The sequence below is a fragment of the Microtus ochrogaster genome, chromosome 7 (genome assembly GCF_000317375.1).
Source record: "Microtus ochrogaster isolate Prairie Vole_2 chromosome 7, MicOch1.0, whole genome shotgun sequence".
NCBI lineage: Eukaryota > Metazoa > Chordata > Mammalia > Rodentia > Cricetidae > Microtus > Microtus ochrogaster.
In genome coordinates, this window is record NC_022014.1 from 79,219,673 (window position 1) to 79,233,883 (window position 14,211).

Here is a 14,211-nt window from a genome sequence, read left to right on the forward strand (position 1 = left end):
CCACCATCGCCCGGCTAGCTGTAGCTTCTTATTGGCTAACTCTTACATCTTAATTTTACCCATTTCTATTAATCTGTGTATCGCCACAAGGCTGTGGCTTAGCAGGTAAAGTTCCGGTGTCTATGCCAGCTACATGGCTTCTCACTTGATTCCGCCCACTCTCTCCATATATATGTCTCTTCCAGCCTGGCTATATTCTGCTAAGCCATTGGCTGAAAGCAACTTCTTTATTCATTAATCAATAAAAGCAACACATAGACAGAAGGACCTCCACATCAAAGATGGCTAAGTGGATAAAGACTCTTGCCTCCTGAAGATGCAAGCCTACAGGCCTGAGGTCAAGCCCCAGAACCCACATAAAGGTTTGAAAGAGGAGAACCAACTCCACAAGGTTGTTTTCTGACCTCAATTGTGTGCTATGGCAAGCATATACCTGCACATATACCAACAATAAATGCTATTTATCATAAAAAATATTTGTCAGGCGGCAGAGGCAGGAAGAGCTCTGTAAATTCAAGGCCAGCCTGGTCTACTGCATAATGTTGTGTGTTGCAGGCCAGCTAGAGCTCTGTGGCTTTTGTCTCAAAATAACTGAATAAAACTTGTTTGAGAATCAGGAAGAGCTCTCGGCTACAGACTCTGGGTTGATCATGAGCCAGAGGAAAGACAAGGGGAAATAAAGGCTAAAGCTAGGCCACTGCCACCCAGTGTGGCACCGTGGGCCAACCTCAGACTGGGTTCTGTTGGTTACAGTGAAAGGCTGCCTTTCACCCCACTTGTGGTGAGTCCTGTAGTCTGACCCCCATGTGTGGATTTTCATTTTTGCACACCCAGGAATCTTGATAGGGATCAAAGAAGCAGCTCCCCTTTCACCCAGATTCCCTGGTTAATGTTTGTCACGGTTGCTTTGCCGATCACCTGCCGGTCAGCTTTGTTTATTCCCTCCCCTTTGGAGCCGTTTGAGGAAACATGGAAGTCCTCCTTTGTTTACAAATATCTAAGAATCTCCTAAAAATAAGGACATGCACAGGAGAATTACGGTTAAGGCAACTAAACGTTGACGAAACACTCCTATCTGACCTACATCCCTTTTCATGGTTTTACTGTTGTCCTTTACCACATGTTTTGCTTGTCTGGAATTTCATCTGGCATCATAAGTGACATTATGTTACCTGCTGTTGCAATAGAATGCCACAGAGTGACTTAATTTACAGGTTCTCTAAATCTGAGATCAGAAGGTCCATGGAGCTGCATAGTCGTGTACACTTTAAATGTCAGTGGTTGGGAAGCTGGGCCAGGAGGTAGAAGCCAGCCAGGGCCACAGAGTGAAACCCAGTCTTTAAAAGAAAATGTCCAAGGGCTGGAGAGACTGCTCTTTCTTGCAGAGGACCTGAGTTCAGTTCCCAGTTCCCACCGCCCATGTCAGGTAGCTCACAGCTGCCGGAAACTCTGGTCCCAGGAGACTGACTAGAAGAGCCTGTAAGCATGCACACCTGCACATACACACACAGAAGTAAAAATAAAATTTTAGAAAATGAAGATAAGGACCTAGAGAGATAGCTCAGTAGTTAAGAACTCTTATTGGCTGGGCAGTGGTGACACACAAATTTAATCCCAGCACTCAGGAGGCAGAGGCTGGCGGATCTCTGTTAGTTTGAGGCCAGCCTGGTCTTCAGAGCAAGTTCGAGAACAAGCTCCAAAGCTATACAGAGAAACCCTGTCTCAAAAAACCAACAAACAAAAAGGAAAGGACTCACTGTTCTCGAAGAGGGCTCAGATTCTCGGCACTCACGCGGCAGCTCACAGACATCTGTAACTACATAGGCACCAGGCATACAAGTGGTCCACAGACATACATGCAAGTAAGACACCCATACACATGTAGAGAATGACCTGAAGAAGCGGTTCTGTGATGGATAACTTTTATGCAGTGCTGGGGATCCAAACCATGCTAGGCAGCAGCTCTCTGCCAACTGAACTACATCCCAGCTGCAGGTTGCATACAGGACCTGTCGGGATTAAAGGCACAAGCTGCCAAGGTTACCAGCTTGTAGCCAGTGTTTGATTAGAATGAGTCAGGCTCTTTTGTTTGTTTTACCTATGGCTCAGCAGTTAAGAGCTCTGGCTACTCTTGCAGAAGAGGACCTGGGTTAGATTTCCAGCACCGCCCCCCCCCCATGGTGGCTCACAAATGTCAGCAGATCCTTCCCCCACTCCTGGCCTCCTCAGCCACTGCTCTTACTTCGTGGACAGACATACATGCAGGCAAAACACTCACACACATAAAATAAAAATGATATGGCTGACGTGAGCAACAATATAGACTCTCCAGCCCACAAAGATAGAACACACTTGTGCATCTTTTGTGGGGGGTGTTTTGAGACAGGGTTTCTCTGTGTAGCCCTGCTGTCCTGGAACTCACTCTGTAGACCAGGCTGGCCTCAAACTCAGAGGTTCATCTGCCTCTGCCTCCCGAGTACTGGGGTAAGAGTGTGGGCCACCACCTCTGCCTAGTATGTGTTTCTTTACAGACTTCTGCCTTATGAAACTGATGGAGAATGGAGATTGCTGTGGGAACAGACTCCCCCTGTAACTTTATATATCATGTGTATGTGTGTCGGTGTGTGATTCAGGCTTGTATGTTAGCTTGTGAGCTCATGACGTATCAAAGACTTGCATAGCCCCTCCAACTGAAGTTAGTCTTCCAGATGTGGCTGGTTTCTCGTGTCTTATGGTTGGCTTGGTTTATCAGGAATCTTCAAATCTCCATCCCGACTATTTGGTTCCTGGTGCCATCGATGCTGCCCAGACCTGGGATCTACTACTTCCCCTGGGAAGTCAGTGATGGCCAAGTTCCCGACGGAAGCACGCTGCGAACTTTTGGCAGGTAAGAATGGTCATCCCTTCATGTGGCGGGGTGGTTACATAGGTCCCCTCCAAAGAAACTCAATTAAAATGGTTTTAATATTATTTTGTCTAATTATAAATTCTCACTGTGCAGCCCCAGCTGGCCTGGAATGATCCAGCTAGACCAGGCTGACCTTAAACTCAGAGATCTGCCTGCCTCTGCTTCCTGAGTGCTGGGATTAAAGGCGTGCACCACCATGCCTGGCTGTATTGTTTAAATACAAATAACCCACAAAGGAGTAAAGAAAAGCAAACATCACTGTCCGGACAACCATCGATAAGTTTGTGACCTCTCTATACTCTATCATGTGGATCTGTGTGAGTGACCATCTGGGCAGATGCTGGTACACACTGACATACATATACTGTTAGTTGTCTATTGTCCTGTCACAGGTCACCTGAAAGTAAAGTGGCACCAGCATGGTGACACACATCTGTGACCCTAGCTTGGGAGGCTGTTGCAGGAGGATCTCAGGGTTCAAGGCCTGCTGGAGAAGCTTGGCAATTTACTGCCTCAAAAGAGAAAAAATAAACTGGGCATGGCAGCTCGTGCCTTGAATTTAGTACTTGGAAGTAGAGGCAGGTGGGTTTCTGTGAGTTCAGGGCCAGCTCGGTCTACATATTGAGTTCCAGACCAGCCAGGGATGAACATCACCAGGAGACTGTATCCAATGCAAAAGCAAAGTCTTTATTGTGAGTTCACTCGGGTCCCTCTGTCCAGCTGAAGCTTCAGCAGCAGCACAAGAGAGACCACCAGCAGTGAAAAGTGGGGAGGTGGGGAGGTTTATATAGGGGAAATTCCAAGCACTGGGCTTGTGATTGGCTGTCCCCTAGTGGGGTGAGGGGAATTCCAGACTTCCAGGCTTGGGATTGGCTGCCTCCTATGATGTAAGGGGATTTTCAGGCCTGAGGGGAATTCCCAACTACCAGTGATTGGTCCATTTTCCCTGCTCAGGGATTGGCTGGTTTTGTATCAAGGGGCAAAGATGGCTCTGATTCTGGGGCCAAACCGTGTTTCTTTCTTTGGTTCTTTTTACTTTTTTTTTTTTTTTTTTTTTTGTTGCCGTGACTCGGATCCGAACCGATTTTTTGGTTTTTCAAGACAGGGTTTCTCTGTGGTTTTGGAGCCTGTCCTGGAACTAGCTCTGTAGACCAGGCTGGCCTCAAACTCACAGAGATCCGCCTGCCTCTGCCTCCCGAGTGCTGGGAGTTAAGGCGTGCACCACCACCGCCCGGCTTCTTTTTACTTTTTTTGATTCTAATTTTTGGGCCAGGGTGAAATCTTTGGTATGGTCTGAATCTAGGGGCTTAGTGTGTTCTTTTGGTCCTGGTTTCAGGGTCTGGGGGCTTTTTCTCCGGCTCCAGGTTCGGGAACAAAATGTCTCTTCCCCTAGCTCTGGTTCCATTTCCAGGGCGTGTTTTCTTCCCTGGCTCTGAACCCAGAGCCAGACTGCTTGGGGGTTGTGCTAGGGCTATGGACTTACTGGATCTGTGGGGGCCTGGGCCTCTTAAGACCTTGTTTCAAAATAAAACACAACATTCAAAGTCAGAGTAAGAAAATTAACAGGCAGTTGCCTCCCATCTGTAAGGCAGCGGGGGACACTTGTTCCAGTCCGTGACTTATATTTTATTTTCGGATCAGTTTGAGGCCAGTCATGGACTTCCACGTATTGGTTGGCCTCCTCGATGGAACTTGGAGGTTGGCTGGTCTATGAGCAGAAATGCTCACGCTTCCTCTGCCCTCCAGGTTGCTCTGCTATGACATGACACGCTCCCTGGTGACCCTGGCAGCAAAGCAAAGATCTGATCAGTGCCAGCTGCGCGTCTGCACGAAGTTGGTGGAACCCTTTGAGCCGCGTGTGGGCTTCCTGTACATGGTTCTTGGGGAGCTGGAGCATGAGGAGGGTAAGGAGTGCTCCCTACAGTCTGCTTCACTCTGACACCTCCGCTGGGGCGTCTTCTGTGTAAATCAAGAGTCACTGAGCCTGGGACGCACACCTTTAACCTCAGCACTCGGGAGGCAGAGGCAGGCGGATCTCTGTGACTTTGAGGCCAGTCTGGTCTACAGTGCGAGTTCCAGGACAGTCAGGGCCACACAGAGAAACCCTGTCTCAAACAAAAACAAAACAAAAGAACCAGGAAAATATGAGATTGGGATATAGCTCAGTGCTTGCCGTACAAATGCGAGGACCCTGAATTCGAGTCCATAGAACACAGTGAAAATCAGTAGGTGTCTGATTCCAGTGTTCCTACAGGGAGACAGGGAGCAGAGACCAGACTGGTGCACACATGGCGAGCAAAGAGACCTTGCCTCAAATGAGGTGGGAGAGAGGACTGGCTCCCAAAGTCGGCCTCCGGTTCCACACATGTGCCGTGGCGTACACAAGCCAATGCATAAAGCATAAAAAAAAAAAAAGAACGAGGAATGGATTGGGCCTGTCCTATTGTCCTGTGACCTAGTGGGATTGCCATGCTTACAGATCAGCCCATGAGGTCAGGGACTCTCAGGAAACAGGTCTGACTGGACTCGAATGGACCAGTCACGTGATGCTGAGGAATGGTGAGGAGGTATCACCATGGGGAGGGACCGAAGTCACAGGTTTCTGAGGGTCTGTGTATGAGGTAGTTTACTTAGGGCTTCCCAAATATGCCCACTAGCCCTGAATCGACATCTTATGTCTTGTAATTTATACTTTTAAAAATCCACGGGCTGGAGAGATGGTGCAGTAGTTCGGAGCGCTTGCTGCTCTTGCAGAGGACCTGGGTTTGGTTCCCCGCACCCATATCTGGTAGTTCACAACTGCCTTTAACTCCTCTTCAGGGCGCTGTAGTCACTTCTTTCACACTCGTGTGTGTGTGTGTGCCCATGCATGAACGTGTGCACACACATACACAAACAATTAAAAATAAAATCTTTAAAAAAAAAACCCCATGGTAGGTTATAACTCTGGATGAAATACATAAATCAAATTCATTAATTAAGTAGGAGATTTAATTACTTTTAATATAGAAATTAAATAAATGGCTGGTTTTAATTATATTGGATTTAATAAGCCTTCGAGGCTCAGATTCAAGATTTGAAGGTCAGAGTTCCTGCCTTCATAATGGATTTTGGGGAGATATGAAGGAAGACACAGAAAGGACCTTTTATCTTTTAAAAAAATTATGTATTTATTGTATGTATGCACACTCTAATGTTTGCCTCAGCATGCATAAACACACTGGCACCGTTCTCTTTAAGGCCAGCTCTCCAGCTCCTGTTTGGTTTTTTTTTTCCTTATGATTTTTTTTTCATTTTTCTGAGTATTTCATACACGCCACTCTGGTCTAGAGCGAGACATTCAAGACCAAGCAGCAGGTAGAGTCCTGTGCAGGCTGAGTGTGGCCATGCCTGGCAGCAGGTAGAGTCCTGTGTAGGCTGAGTGTGGCCATGCCTGGCAGCAGGTAGAGTCCTGTGTAGGTTGAGTGTGGCCATGCCTGGCAGCAGGTAGAGTCCTGTGTAGGCTGAGTGTGGCCATGCCTGGCGTGACCTCTCACCTGGGCAGGAGGGTGTACTTGTGATTGCACTCAACCTTCCTGGGCCTGGCCTGAAGTCCTGTCGGGGTGCAAAGGTCCATCCAACATGTGTTGTGCCCTATGTCCCGGTGAAAGTCCTGAGGAAAAGGAAAGGCTAGCGAGCGGTACTTTTCTAACCTTTCATGTAGAGCCCGCCATGAGACTGGTGTGGAACACACCAGTTGTGTGATCAGCTCCTAAGATGTGACACCTCCCGGTACCATCCAAGGTCCCGAGGAGTTCGTTTCTGGTCAGTCTGAGGTTCCCAGCTTTGTCCTTAGCACTAATTGCATGTTGTGTGAGTCTCACTGGCTATAGCAACTGCCAGTTCACAAATCTCATTGCTCCTCTTTCAGAAACTACTATGAAAAGGTTTAATTGACACATGGTGATTGTTTATGCATATTATGGGGCACAAGGTGACATTTCAGCACTTGTCTAATGACCGCATCAGAGCAACTGGCATACCCATCTCGGTAGACATTTCATGTGTGTGTTGGGAGTACTCAACAATCCTCTGTTCAAGTAGTTGGCAACAAGAGGGCCCTATGGTGCAGGACTGTAATCCTAGCTACCTAAGAAGTTCAAGGCCTGCCAGGGATACAGTGTGAGTTCAAGACCAGCCTGGGCATCTTGGCAAGGCCGTCCTTCAAAAAGTTAAAAACAGAGAAGAAAAGAGAGCTAGGAAGGGGCCACAGTTCAGCAGTGGCAGCACAGAGGTGAAGGAACTTTTCTAGGAGAGACACGGGGCATGAGGAAGGAGTTACGTGTTTGGTGAATGCCTGAGTAGCTGTCACAGAGCCTGAGTCCAGGCTGGCAGGGACAAAGGAAAGAGTTTCTAGGCAGGTGGGGGAAGCGGCTCAGTGAGCTCAGAGACTTGGAAGTCTTTGTACTGCAGGAGCCCATGCAGAGGTCTGCGGGCTTCCTACGCTCATCCGTGGGTGGGACCAGGAGGGTGGAGGCTGGTGCATTGGGCAGGAAGCTTGGTAGGCAAAGACTGATCTCTACAATACCAGGAAAATGGTTGGAAGGTACTTAGGGCCAGCTGAGGGGACAGAGAAGGTGAGAGAAAGTCCAGGAGTCCCAGTAGGTGCAGTGCAGGAAAAGGGCAGGAAGATGCCAAGAACAAAGTTTCTACAGCAGAGGTGGAGGATTCTGGGACAACCAGTCCAAGGTGCAACGTGGGTGTGGCCGTAGAACTAGAGCAGAGGTGAAAGGCGGTGTGACTGGTTATCAGTGAGAAGGAGGAGACAGGCATGCCACGTGACCTGACAGTGGGCGAACTCTGGACTCACCTTTCAGATCAGTGGGACGTGTGGGTGGGAGCCGGAGTGGGGGGTCAGAGTGGGGAGTGTGGGGTGGGGTCCTGATTCGGGAGTGTGGGAAGACCCACTTGACTGGATGATGCCAGGATCTAGCTAAGTCCCACAGAAAAGCTTGGCGCATTGTAAAGATTCCAGGAGAGCCGGGCGATGGTGGCGCACGCCTTTAATCCCAGCACTCGGGAGGCAGAGGCAGGCGGATCTCTGTGAGTTCGAGACCAGCCTGGTCTACAAGAGCTAGTTCCAGGACAGGCTCCAAAACCACAGAGAAACCCTGTCTCGAAAAACCAAAAAAAAAAAAAAAATTCCAGGAGAGACACAATATGCCACGGGGCATAAAGGGAAGGATTGGACACAAGAGTGTGTGGGGCGGGGTTGGGAACATGGTGTGATTTGGGGTAACTATGCAAGGAGAACCTCTGATGTGGTCGTTGAGGGGTACACATGCCAGGACTAGCGTGCTCCACACAGCCGGGCAGCAGTGGTACTCACAGCTGTGTATGCTAGACTTGAAGCCGGGGCCTCCTGCGTGCTAGGCAAGCAGTTATGCTTTTACTATCCTTAGACGACCTCTCTTGTACACTAGACTGGCTGTGTGTTAGAGAATGACCTTGAACTCCTGATCCCCCTACCTTCCCAGTGCTGGGATCACAAGTGTGTACCACCATGTCTGTTTTATGTGGTGCTAGGGCTCAAATCCTAGACCCAGTGGGTGCCAGGCAAACTATACCAGCTGACTACATCCCCAGCCCTTTTCTTCCTTCTGAAGATTTACTTTCTTTTTAATTGTCCGGATGTGTGTGTATTTCTGTCTGTATACAAGTATGTGCACTTACATGCAGTTACCCATAGAAACCAGAAGCCTGGGTCACCCTGGAGCTGGAGTCGAATGGTTCTGAGCAATTGGATGTGGATGCTGAGAGCTGAACTCAGGTCCTCTGCAAGAGCAGTGTGTGCCCTTGACCACTGGCCTGCCTCCCAGCCCCTCTTTTTGTTTGTTTGTGTTTTCAACGCGTGCTGAAGGTCACGCTCAGGACGGGCACACACCAGACAGGTCCTCCATTTTTTGTTTGAGATGGGTTCTCCTTCAGCTACACTCAGATTCTAGGCAAGCCCCATCCTGCCCGGTTTACCTCACACCTTCCACCCCAGTTAAGATTGGGGCCACAGGCAGCTGTCTTCTACTGATGGACGTCCACGCCCATGTTTTCCCTCCCATCCAAAACAAATGGAAGCACCTGGCTGGCCGGTCACAGGTGATTGTACTAGTGGGAAACGATCTGTTCCGCGGCCACTCTGTCACCCACAGTGAAGTGTTGCCCAAGTAGACAAGAAAAGATAAGGCAACCGAGATGGCTGAGCTTAAAAATAAAATGGGGCAAGAGCAGTTGGGAGTGCGCGCTGCTCTCCCTGAGGATCCAAGCCTGGCTCCCAGCATCTGCATCAGGCAGCTCATAGCCACCCACTGGTCACTCCAGCTCCTGGGGAGCAAATATTCCCTCTGGGCCTTCCTAGGCACCCACACTCATAACACATGTCCACACACAGATACACACTCAACCTAAAATTCTAAATCTTCTTACCAGGCAGTGGTGGTGCACGCCTTTAATCCCAGCACTCAGAAGACAGAGGCAGAGGAATCTCTCTGAGTTGGAGGCCAGTCTGGTCTACAAGAGCTAGTTTCAGGGCAGCCAAGGCTACACAGAGAAACCCTGTCTCGAAAAATGAAAAACAAAAACAAAAACAAAAAAACCCAAATTTAAATCTTCTAAATAAAGCAAACAAACACTTTTAATATTCTGTGAAATTTAAGTAGATCTCTAAGAAAATCTTCACACCAGAAGTTTGGGAACATTTGTCATAGGATCCTGTTTGAGGTTAGTATCTCCTGTCCCTCATTTCAGAACCCCCTCCCCACCCAGTGGCGTTCACAATCAAATCAGAGCCTTGTTCCAAAGGAAGGGTTCTCAATAAACTCCTCCCATTCCTTCTGTTTTTGCTTTGATTCATTTTGGTTTGAGACAGGGTATCTCTATCTGTGTAGCCATGGATATCCAAGAACTCATTCTGTAGACCAGGCTGGCCTCCAACTTTCAGAGCTCTGCCTGCTTCTAATTCCTAGTGCTGGGATTAAAGGTGTGCACCACCACCGCCCGGCTGTTCGTTTTGATTTTAATTATTTATTGTTACTGTGTGTTTGTGTGAGTACAGGTTCCCACAGAAGCCAGACCTGGATTACAGATGTTTTTGAGCCACTCAACATGGGCGCTAGGAATCAATCTCGGGTCCTTCAGAAGAAGAGCAAGTACTCTTAACCACTGAGCCGTCTCTTCAGTCCCCCAGCCTTCCACTTTGACATTATGAACATCTGATTCTGGTCTTGTTCTTGCCGATCCTTCAAACTTTTTAGAACTAAATGTGTCCCCAGGCCTCTCAGGGTGGTAGGAATGTTTGATTGACATGTGTAGATATCCCATCCAGAGGCCTGAGTGGGGATAGTCGGCAGCCAACACCTGTCAGTAGGTAAAGATGGGGCCACACACTGAGGCCTCTGTGAGCAGCATCACCTCTGCAGCTCAGCACCCAGAAACTGAGGCCCAAACAAGTCCACAGGCGACCGGTACGGGTGGCTGAAACCTAGACAGTTTGTTGATTGAAGTCTGCCTCCAGACAGTCTTCAGTGGGGGAATGGCTTAGACTAGAATGGTCAGGCTAGATTTCAGCCAGAAAACTCTTATCTCAAATGGATCAAAACCAAATGGAGTAATGTCGTGGAGGCATTCGCTGAAGTTCCTGGGAAGCAATGAGAACTCAGGAGGAAGCTTTTTCTAAGCCAGGCATGGTGTCATGCGCCTGTAATCCCAGCACTTGGGAAGTACAGGCCGGGGGGATCAAGTATTTAGGGTCACCCTAGGATATTCAGCAAATTCCAGGACAGCTTGAACTATGCTAAACCCCTGTCTAAAAGTAAGTAGGGGCTGGAGAGATGGCTCGGGGACTCAGAGAACTCACTGCCTTTGCAGAGGACCTTGGTTCCCTTCCCAACACTCACGGTGGCTCAGGACCATCCATAACTCCAGTCCCAGAGGATTTGATGTCCACTTCTGTCTTCTGGGGGCACCAGGAACACACATGGTACAATAACCTGCATGCAGGCATAGCATCCATGCACATAAAATAAATCGAAACATAAGTAAGTAAATATAAGGGCTGGAGAGACAGCTCCATGGTTAAGAGTACTTGCTCTTGCAGAGAACATGGGTTTAGTGCCCAGCACCCACACAGTGGCTCACAACCACCTGAAATTCCAATTTCAGGTGATCCAATGCTTTCTTATTGCAGGCCCACTGTGCACCTACATACATGTAGGCAAACACTCATCCACATAAACATAAGTTGTTTTTTTTTTGTCTTTTTTTTTTTTTTGTCTTTTGAGGCAGGGTTTCTCTGTGTAGCTTTGGCTGTCCTGGAACTCGCTCTGTAGACCAGGCTGGCCTCCAATTTACAGAGATCCACCTACTCTGCCTCCTGAGTGCTGGAATTAAAGGTATGTGCCACCACCACCCTGCAAAAAAAAATAAATATTTTTAAAATAAAAAAATCTAAGTGCCTGTTGTGGACACCCCAATCAATGTCTTTCCTGTTTGATGTTACAGGAACATTGATTGACATTATATGTCAGGTCGCCAGTACATCTGCCAGCAGGCCTCCAACCCGGTCCAGGGTGGAGTGACTTACCCTGTAAGACTAGCCTTGCTTGGAGCTCAGTTCTTTGGATTTATCAAATATGGTTCCTCTTCACTCCAATTTTCAATGACACTGGTCCCAGGGTGCCAAGGAGCTTCCCCTTAGATTACCAATGTTTCCTCAGCGCTGGGCTTTTGGAAGGCAAAGGAATTGAATGTGGAGGTTCAACTTCCTGCTCCCTGAAGCACACAGGGGGCCTATGGTTCTGCATCTCCTGGAAACAAAGTTGCCGACTTCTTGGGAGCCTCGGGAGGGAAGAGCTCAGGGAAACATGGGTAGAGCGCCTCAGCCTCTCTAGGAATCGCTGCTAATGCCTTTGTGTCTGTTTTCCAGATGAAGGTTCTGTGGTGAAGGCCCGACTGCTCACCTGTGTGGAGGGGATGGATCTGTCCTTGTTAGAAAAAGCCATCCTGGAGCAGAGGCTGTGCCTGCAGAAGAAGCAGCAGCCAATAGGAGTCACCAGCACCTTGCCCTCGCCTCCAGCTGCTCCTCCTTCCCATTGACAGCCTTCGCCTGGAACCAGAAAGCAGCAGCGGGGGTAGGGGTAGGGGGTAGAGGGGTGAGGTGAGGGGGGTAGGGGGGAAAAGTAGGGGGTGCGGAGGGGGGTGCCCCTTCTCTGAACTTTGGACTGACCTGTAAATGACCAATAAAGCATGAGCTTGTAGTGTGTGTGTACCTGGTGCAGAGCCGGCTTCAGCCAGCAGGGGCCAGCAGGGGGAGCCATAGCAGACAGCTTGCCTGACGGAGAAGCTGCAGCCTGCTGAGGGCTTCTGGTGACTTCTGGGCAAGGAGGCTGAGGGGAGGCTGCTAGGGGCCTAGAGGTGGGGTTGGAGGGACCAGGGACAGAGTTGGGGGGACCAGGATGCAAAGGGGTCACCCTTGCTGAAGTTCTGACCTAAGAATTGGCAAACTGGCCAAGCTAAGGTCCTGGGTCTTGATGTGTGACCCAGAGCAGGACTGTAGCTTCAGAAGCCTTGGCCAACTCCTAACCTCTGCCTCAGACTGCCACCCTCCCCTGTACAGCCTTTCTGGGTAGATTCTCGTGGCTCCGGAGCACTGGTTTGCCTAGCCTGAAACATGGGCTGAGGCAGAAGTTTGGGCTCTCCTGCACTCCGTAGCCAGGCAAAGGAGAAGCAGGCACTGGGCTGAGCTGGGCTGGCCAAGAAGCAGCCTTTAGCCTTGAACCATCTTCCTGAGCAAGATGGTGGCAGGCGGTGCCCGGGGAGAGGGGGTCAGGGTCAGGGCTGGTCACGGTGTGACGTGCAGACTGGAGTCTGGAAGTGGGGATGCTTCATATGGAATTTAAATGTCCAGATGCGGTCTGTTTCCCTGTCAGCTCTACAGACATGGATGCGTTCCGGAAGGTCGAAAAGATCGGAGAGGGCACCTATGGGGTGGTCTATAAGGCCAAGAACAAGGAGACTGGGCAGATTGTGGCCCTCAAGAAGATCAGGCTGGATGTGTGAGTGTCGGGGTTCACCCCAATGCCCCATCTGTCTCCCAGGGGAATACCAAAACCTGTCCTCACCTCGTGGGCTTGCATTCAACTTCAATGGTAGCCAAGAAGGTGCAGCCCTGTGGGGCTTGGTGGGCATAAAGTGTGCAAAAGTGGGGAATGCTGTATGTAATCACACACACACAGACACACACACACACACACCACACACTCTGACCAGAAGCAACCCATTGGTCTTCCATCTTTTCCAACAGGGAGACTGAGGGGATCCCCAGCACTGCCATCAGAGAGATCTCCTTGCTCAAAGAATTGAAGCACCCCAACATCGTCAAGTGAGCTGGGAAAGGAAGTGGGGGGTTGGGATCCTGACTGCTGTGTCCTGAGTCTGACCCCTTCCTGCCAGACTGTTGGATGTGGTCCAAAGAGAGAAGAAACTCTACCTGGTGTTCGAGTTCCTCACTCAGGACCTGAAGAAGCACATGGATTCCGCCCCCACCCCGGAGCTCCCCCTGAACGTAGTCAAGGTGCCCAGGGAAAAGCAAGAGGGTAAGGCCATACCCCCCGCCCCTGCTGGCCACCTGCTATTTCATAGCTCTTTCTCTTGGGCATTCCCACAGAGCTACCTGTCCCAGCTGCTGCAAGGGCTGAATTTCTGTCACTGCCATCGGGTCATCCACCGAGACCTGAAGCCTCAGAACCTGCTTATCAATGAGTTTGGAGCCATCAAGCTGGCTGACTTCGGACTGGCTCGAGCCTTCGGGGTTCCCATGCGTACCTACACCCACGAGGTAGTGTAGGCCAGGGAGCGGGAGGGACAGCCAAAGGATGTCCCTAGTGGATTCGGTCACCGTGAACGATGCTGCTTCTTGCCTGCACAGGTGGTGACACTGTGGTACCGTGCCCCCGAGATCCTCTTGGGCAGCAAGTTCTATTCAACAGCTGTGGACCTCTGGAGCATTGGTTGTATCTTCGCAGAAATGGTAGGAGGGGAACAAGCTAGGCTAGGGGCAAATCTCAATGGTAAAGTGATGGTCTAAATGAGAGAGGCCCTGAGTTCAATTCCCGAGATGGCAGCTTTGAGCCAATGGCCGGGGAGATGGCCTAATAGTACTTGTACTATTACGTAGTAATATAGTACTTGCTGCCCGGTCTGGCAACTGGAGTTTGATCCCTAAAACCCTCGGGATGAGAGAACTGATGTTGTCTTCTGACTGCCACACATAC

General features: G+C 49.7%; 2 protein-coding genes across 2 annotated transcripts in view; both read left to right on the top strand.

Annotated features, from left to right (window-relative positions):
• Ten1 (TEN1, CST complex subunit) overlaps nt 1-12,048 on the top strand; it is a 15,250-nt gene extending 3,202 nt beyond the window's left edge. Inside the window, exons 2-4 of the mRNA XM_013347588.2 lie at nt 2,753-2,887; nt 4,655-4,812; nt 11,865-12,048. Coding sequence (XP_013203042.1) covers nt 2,799-2,887; nt 4,655-4,812; nt 11,865-12,034 — 417 coding nt within the window. The 5' untranslated portion in view covers nt 2,753-2,798 and the 3' untranslated portion in view covers nt 12,035-12,048. The remainder of the gene's footprint in view (nt 1-2,752; nt 2,888-4,654; nt 4,813-11,864) is intronic.
• An 824-nt stretch (nt 12,049-12,872) lies between these two features.
• Cdk3 (cyclin dependent kinase 3) overlaps nt 12,873-14,211 on the top strand; it is a 4,245-nt gene continuing 2,906 nt past the window's right edge. Inside the window, exons 1-5 of the mRNA XM_026780104.1 lie at nt 12,873-12,993; nt 13,242-13,319; nt 13,391-13,511; nt 13,605-13,775; nt 13,866-13,967. Of these exons, the coding sequence (XP_026635905.1) occupies nt 12,878-12,993; nt 13,242-13,319; nt 13,391-13,511; nt 13,605-13,775; nt 13,866-13,967 (588 nt within the window). The 5' untranslated portion in view covers nt 12,873-12,877. The remainder of the gene's footprint in view (nt 12,994-13,241; nt 13,320-13,390; nt 13,512-13,604; nt 13,776-13,865; nt 13,968-14,211) is intronic.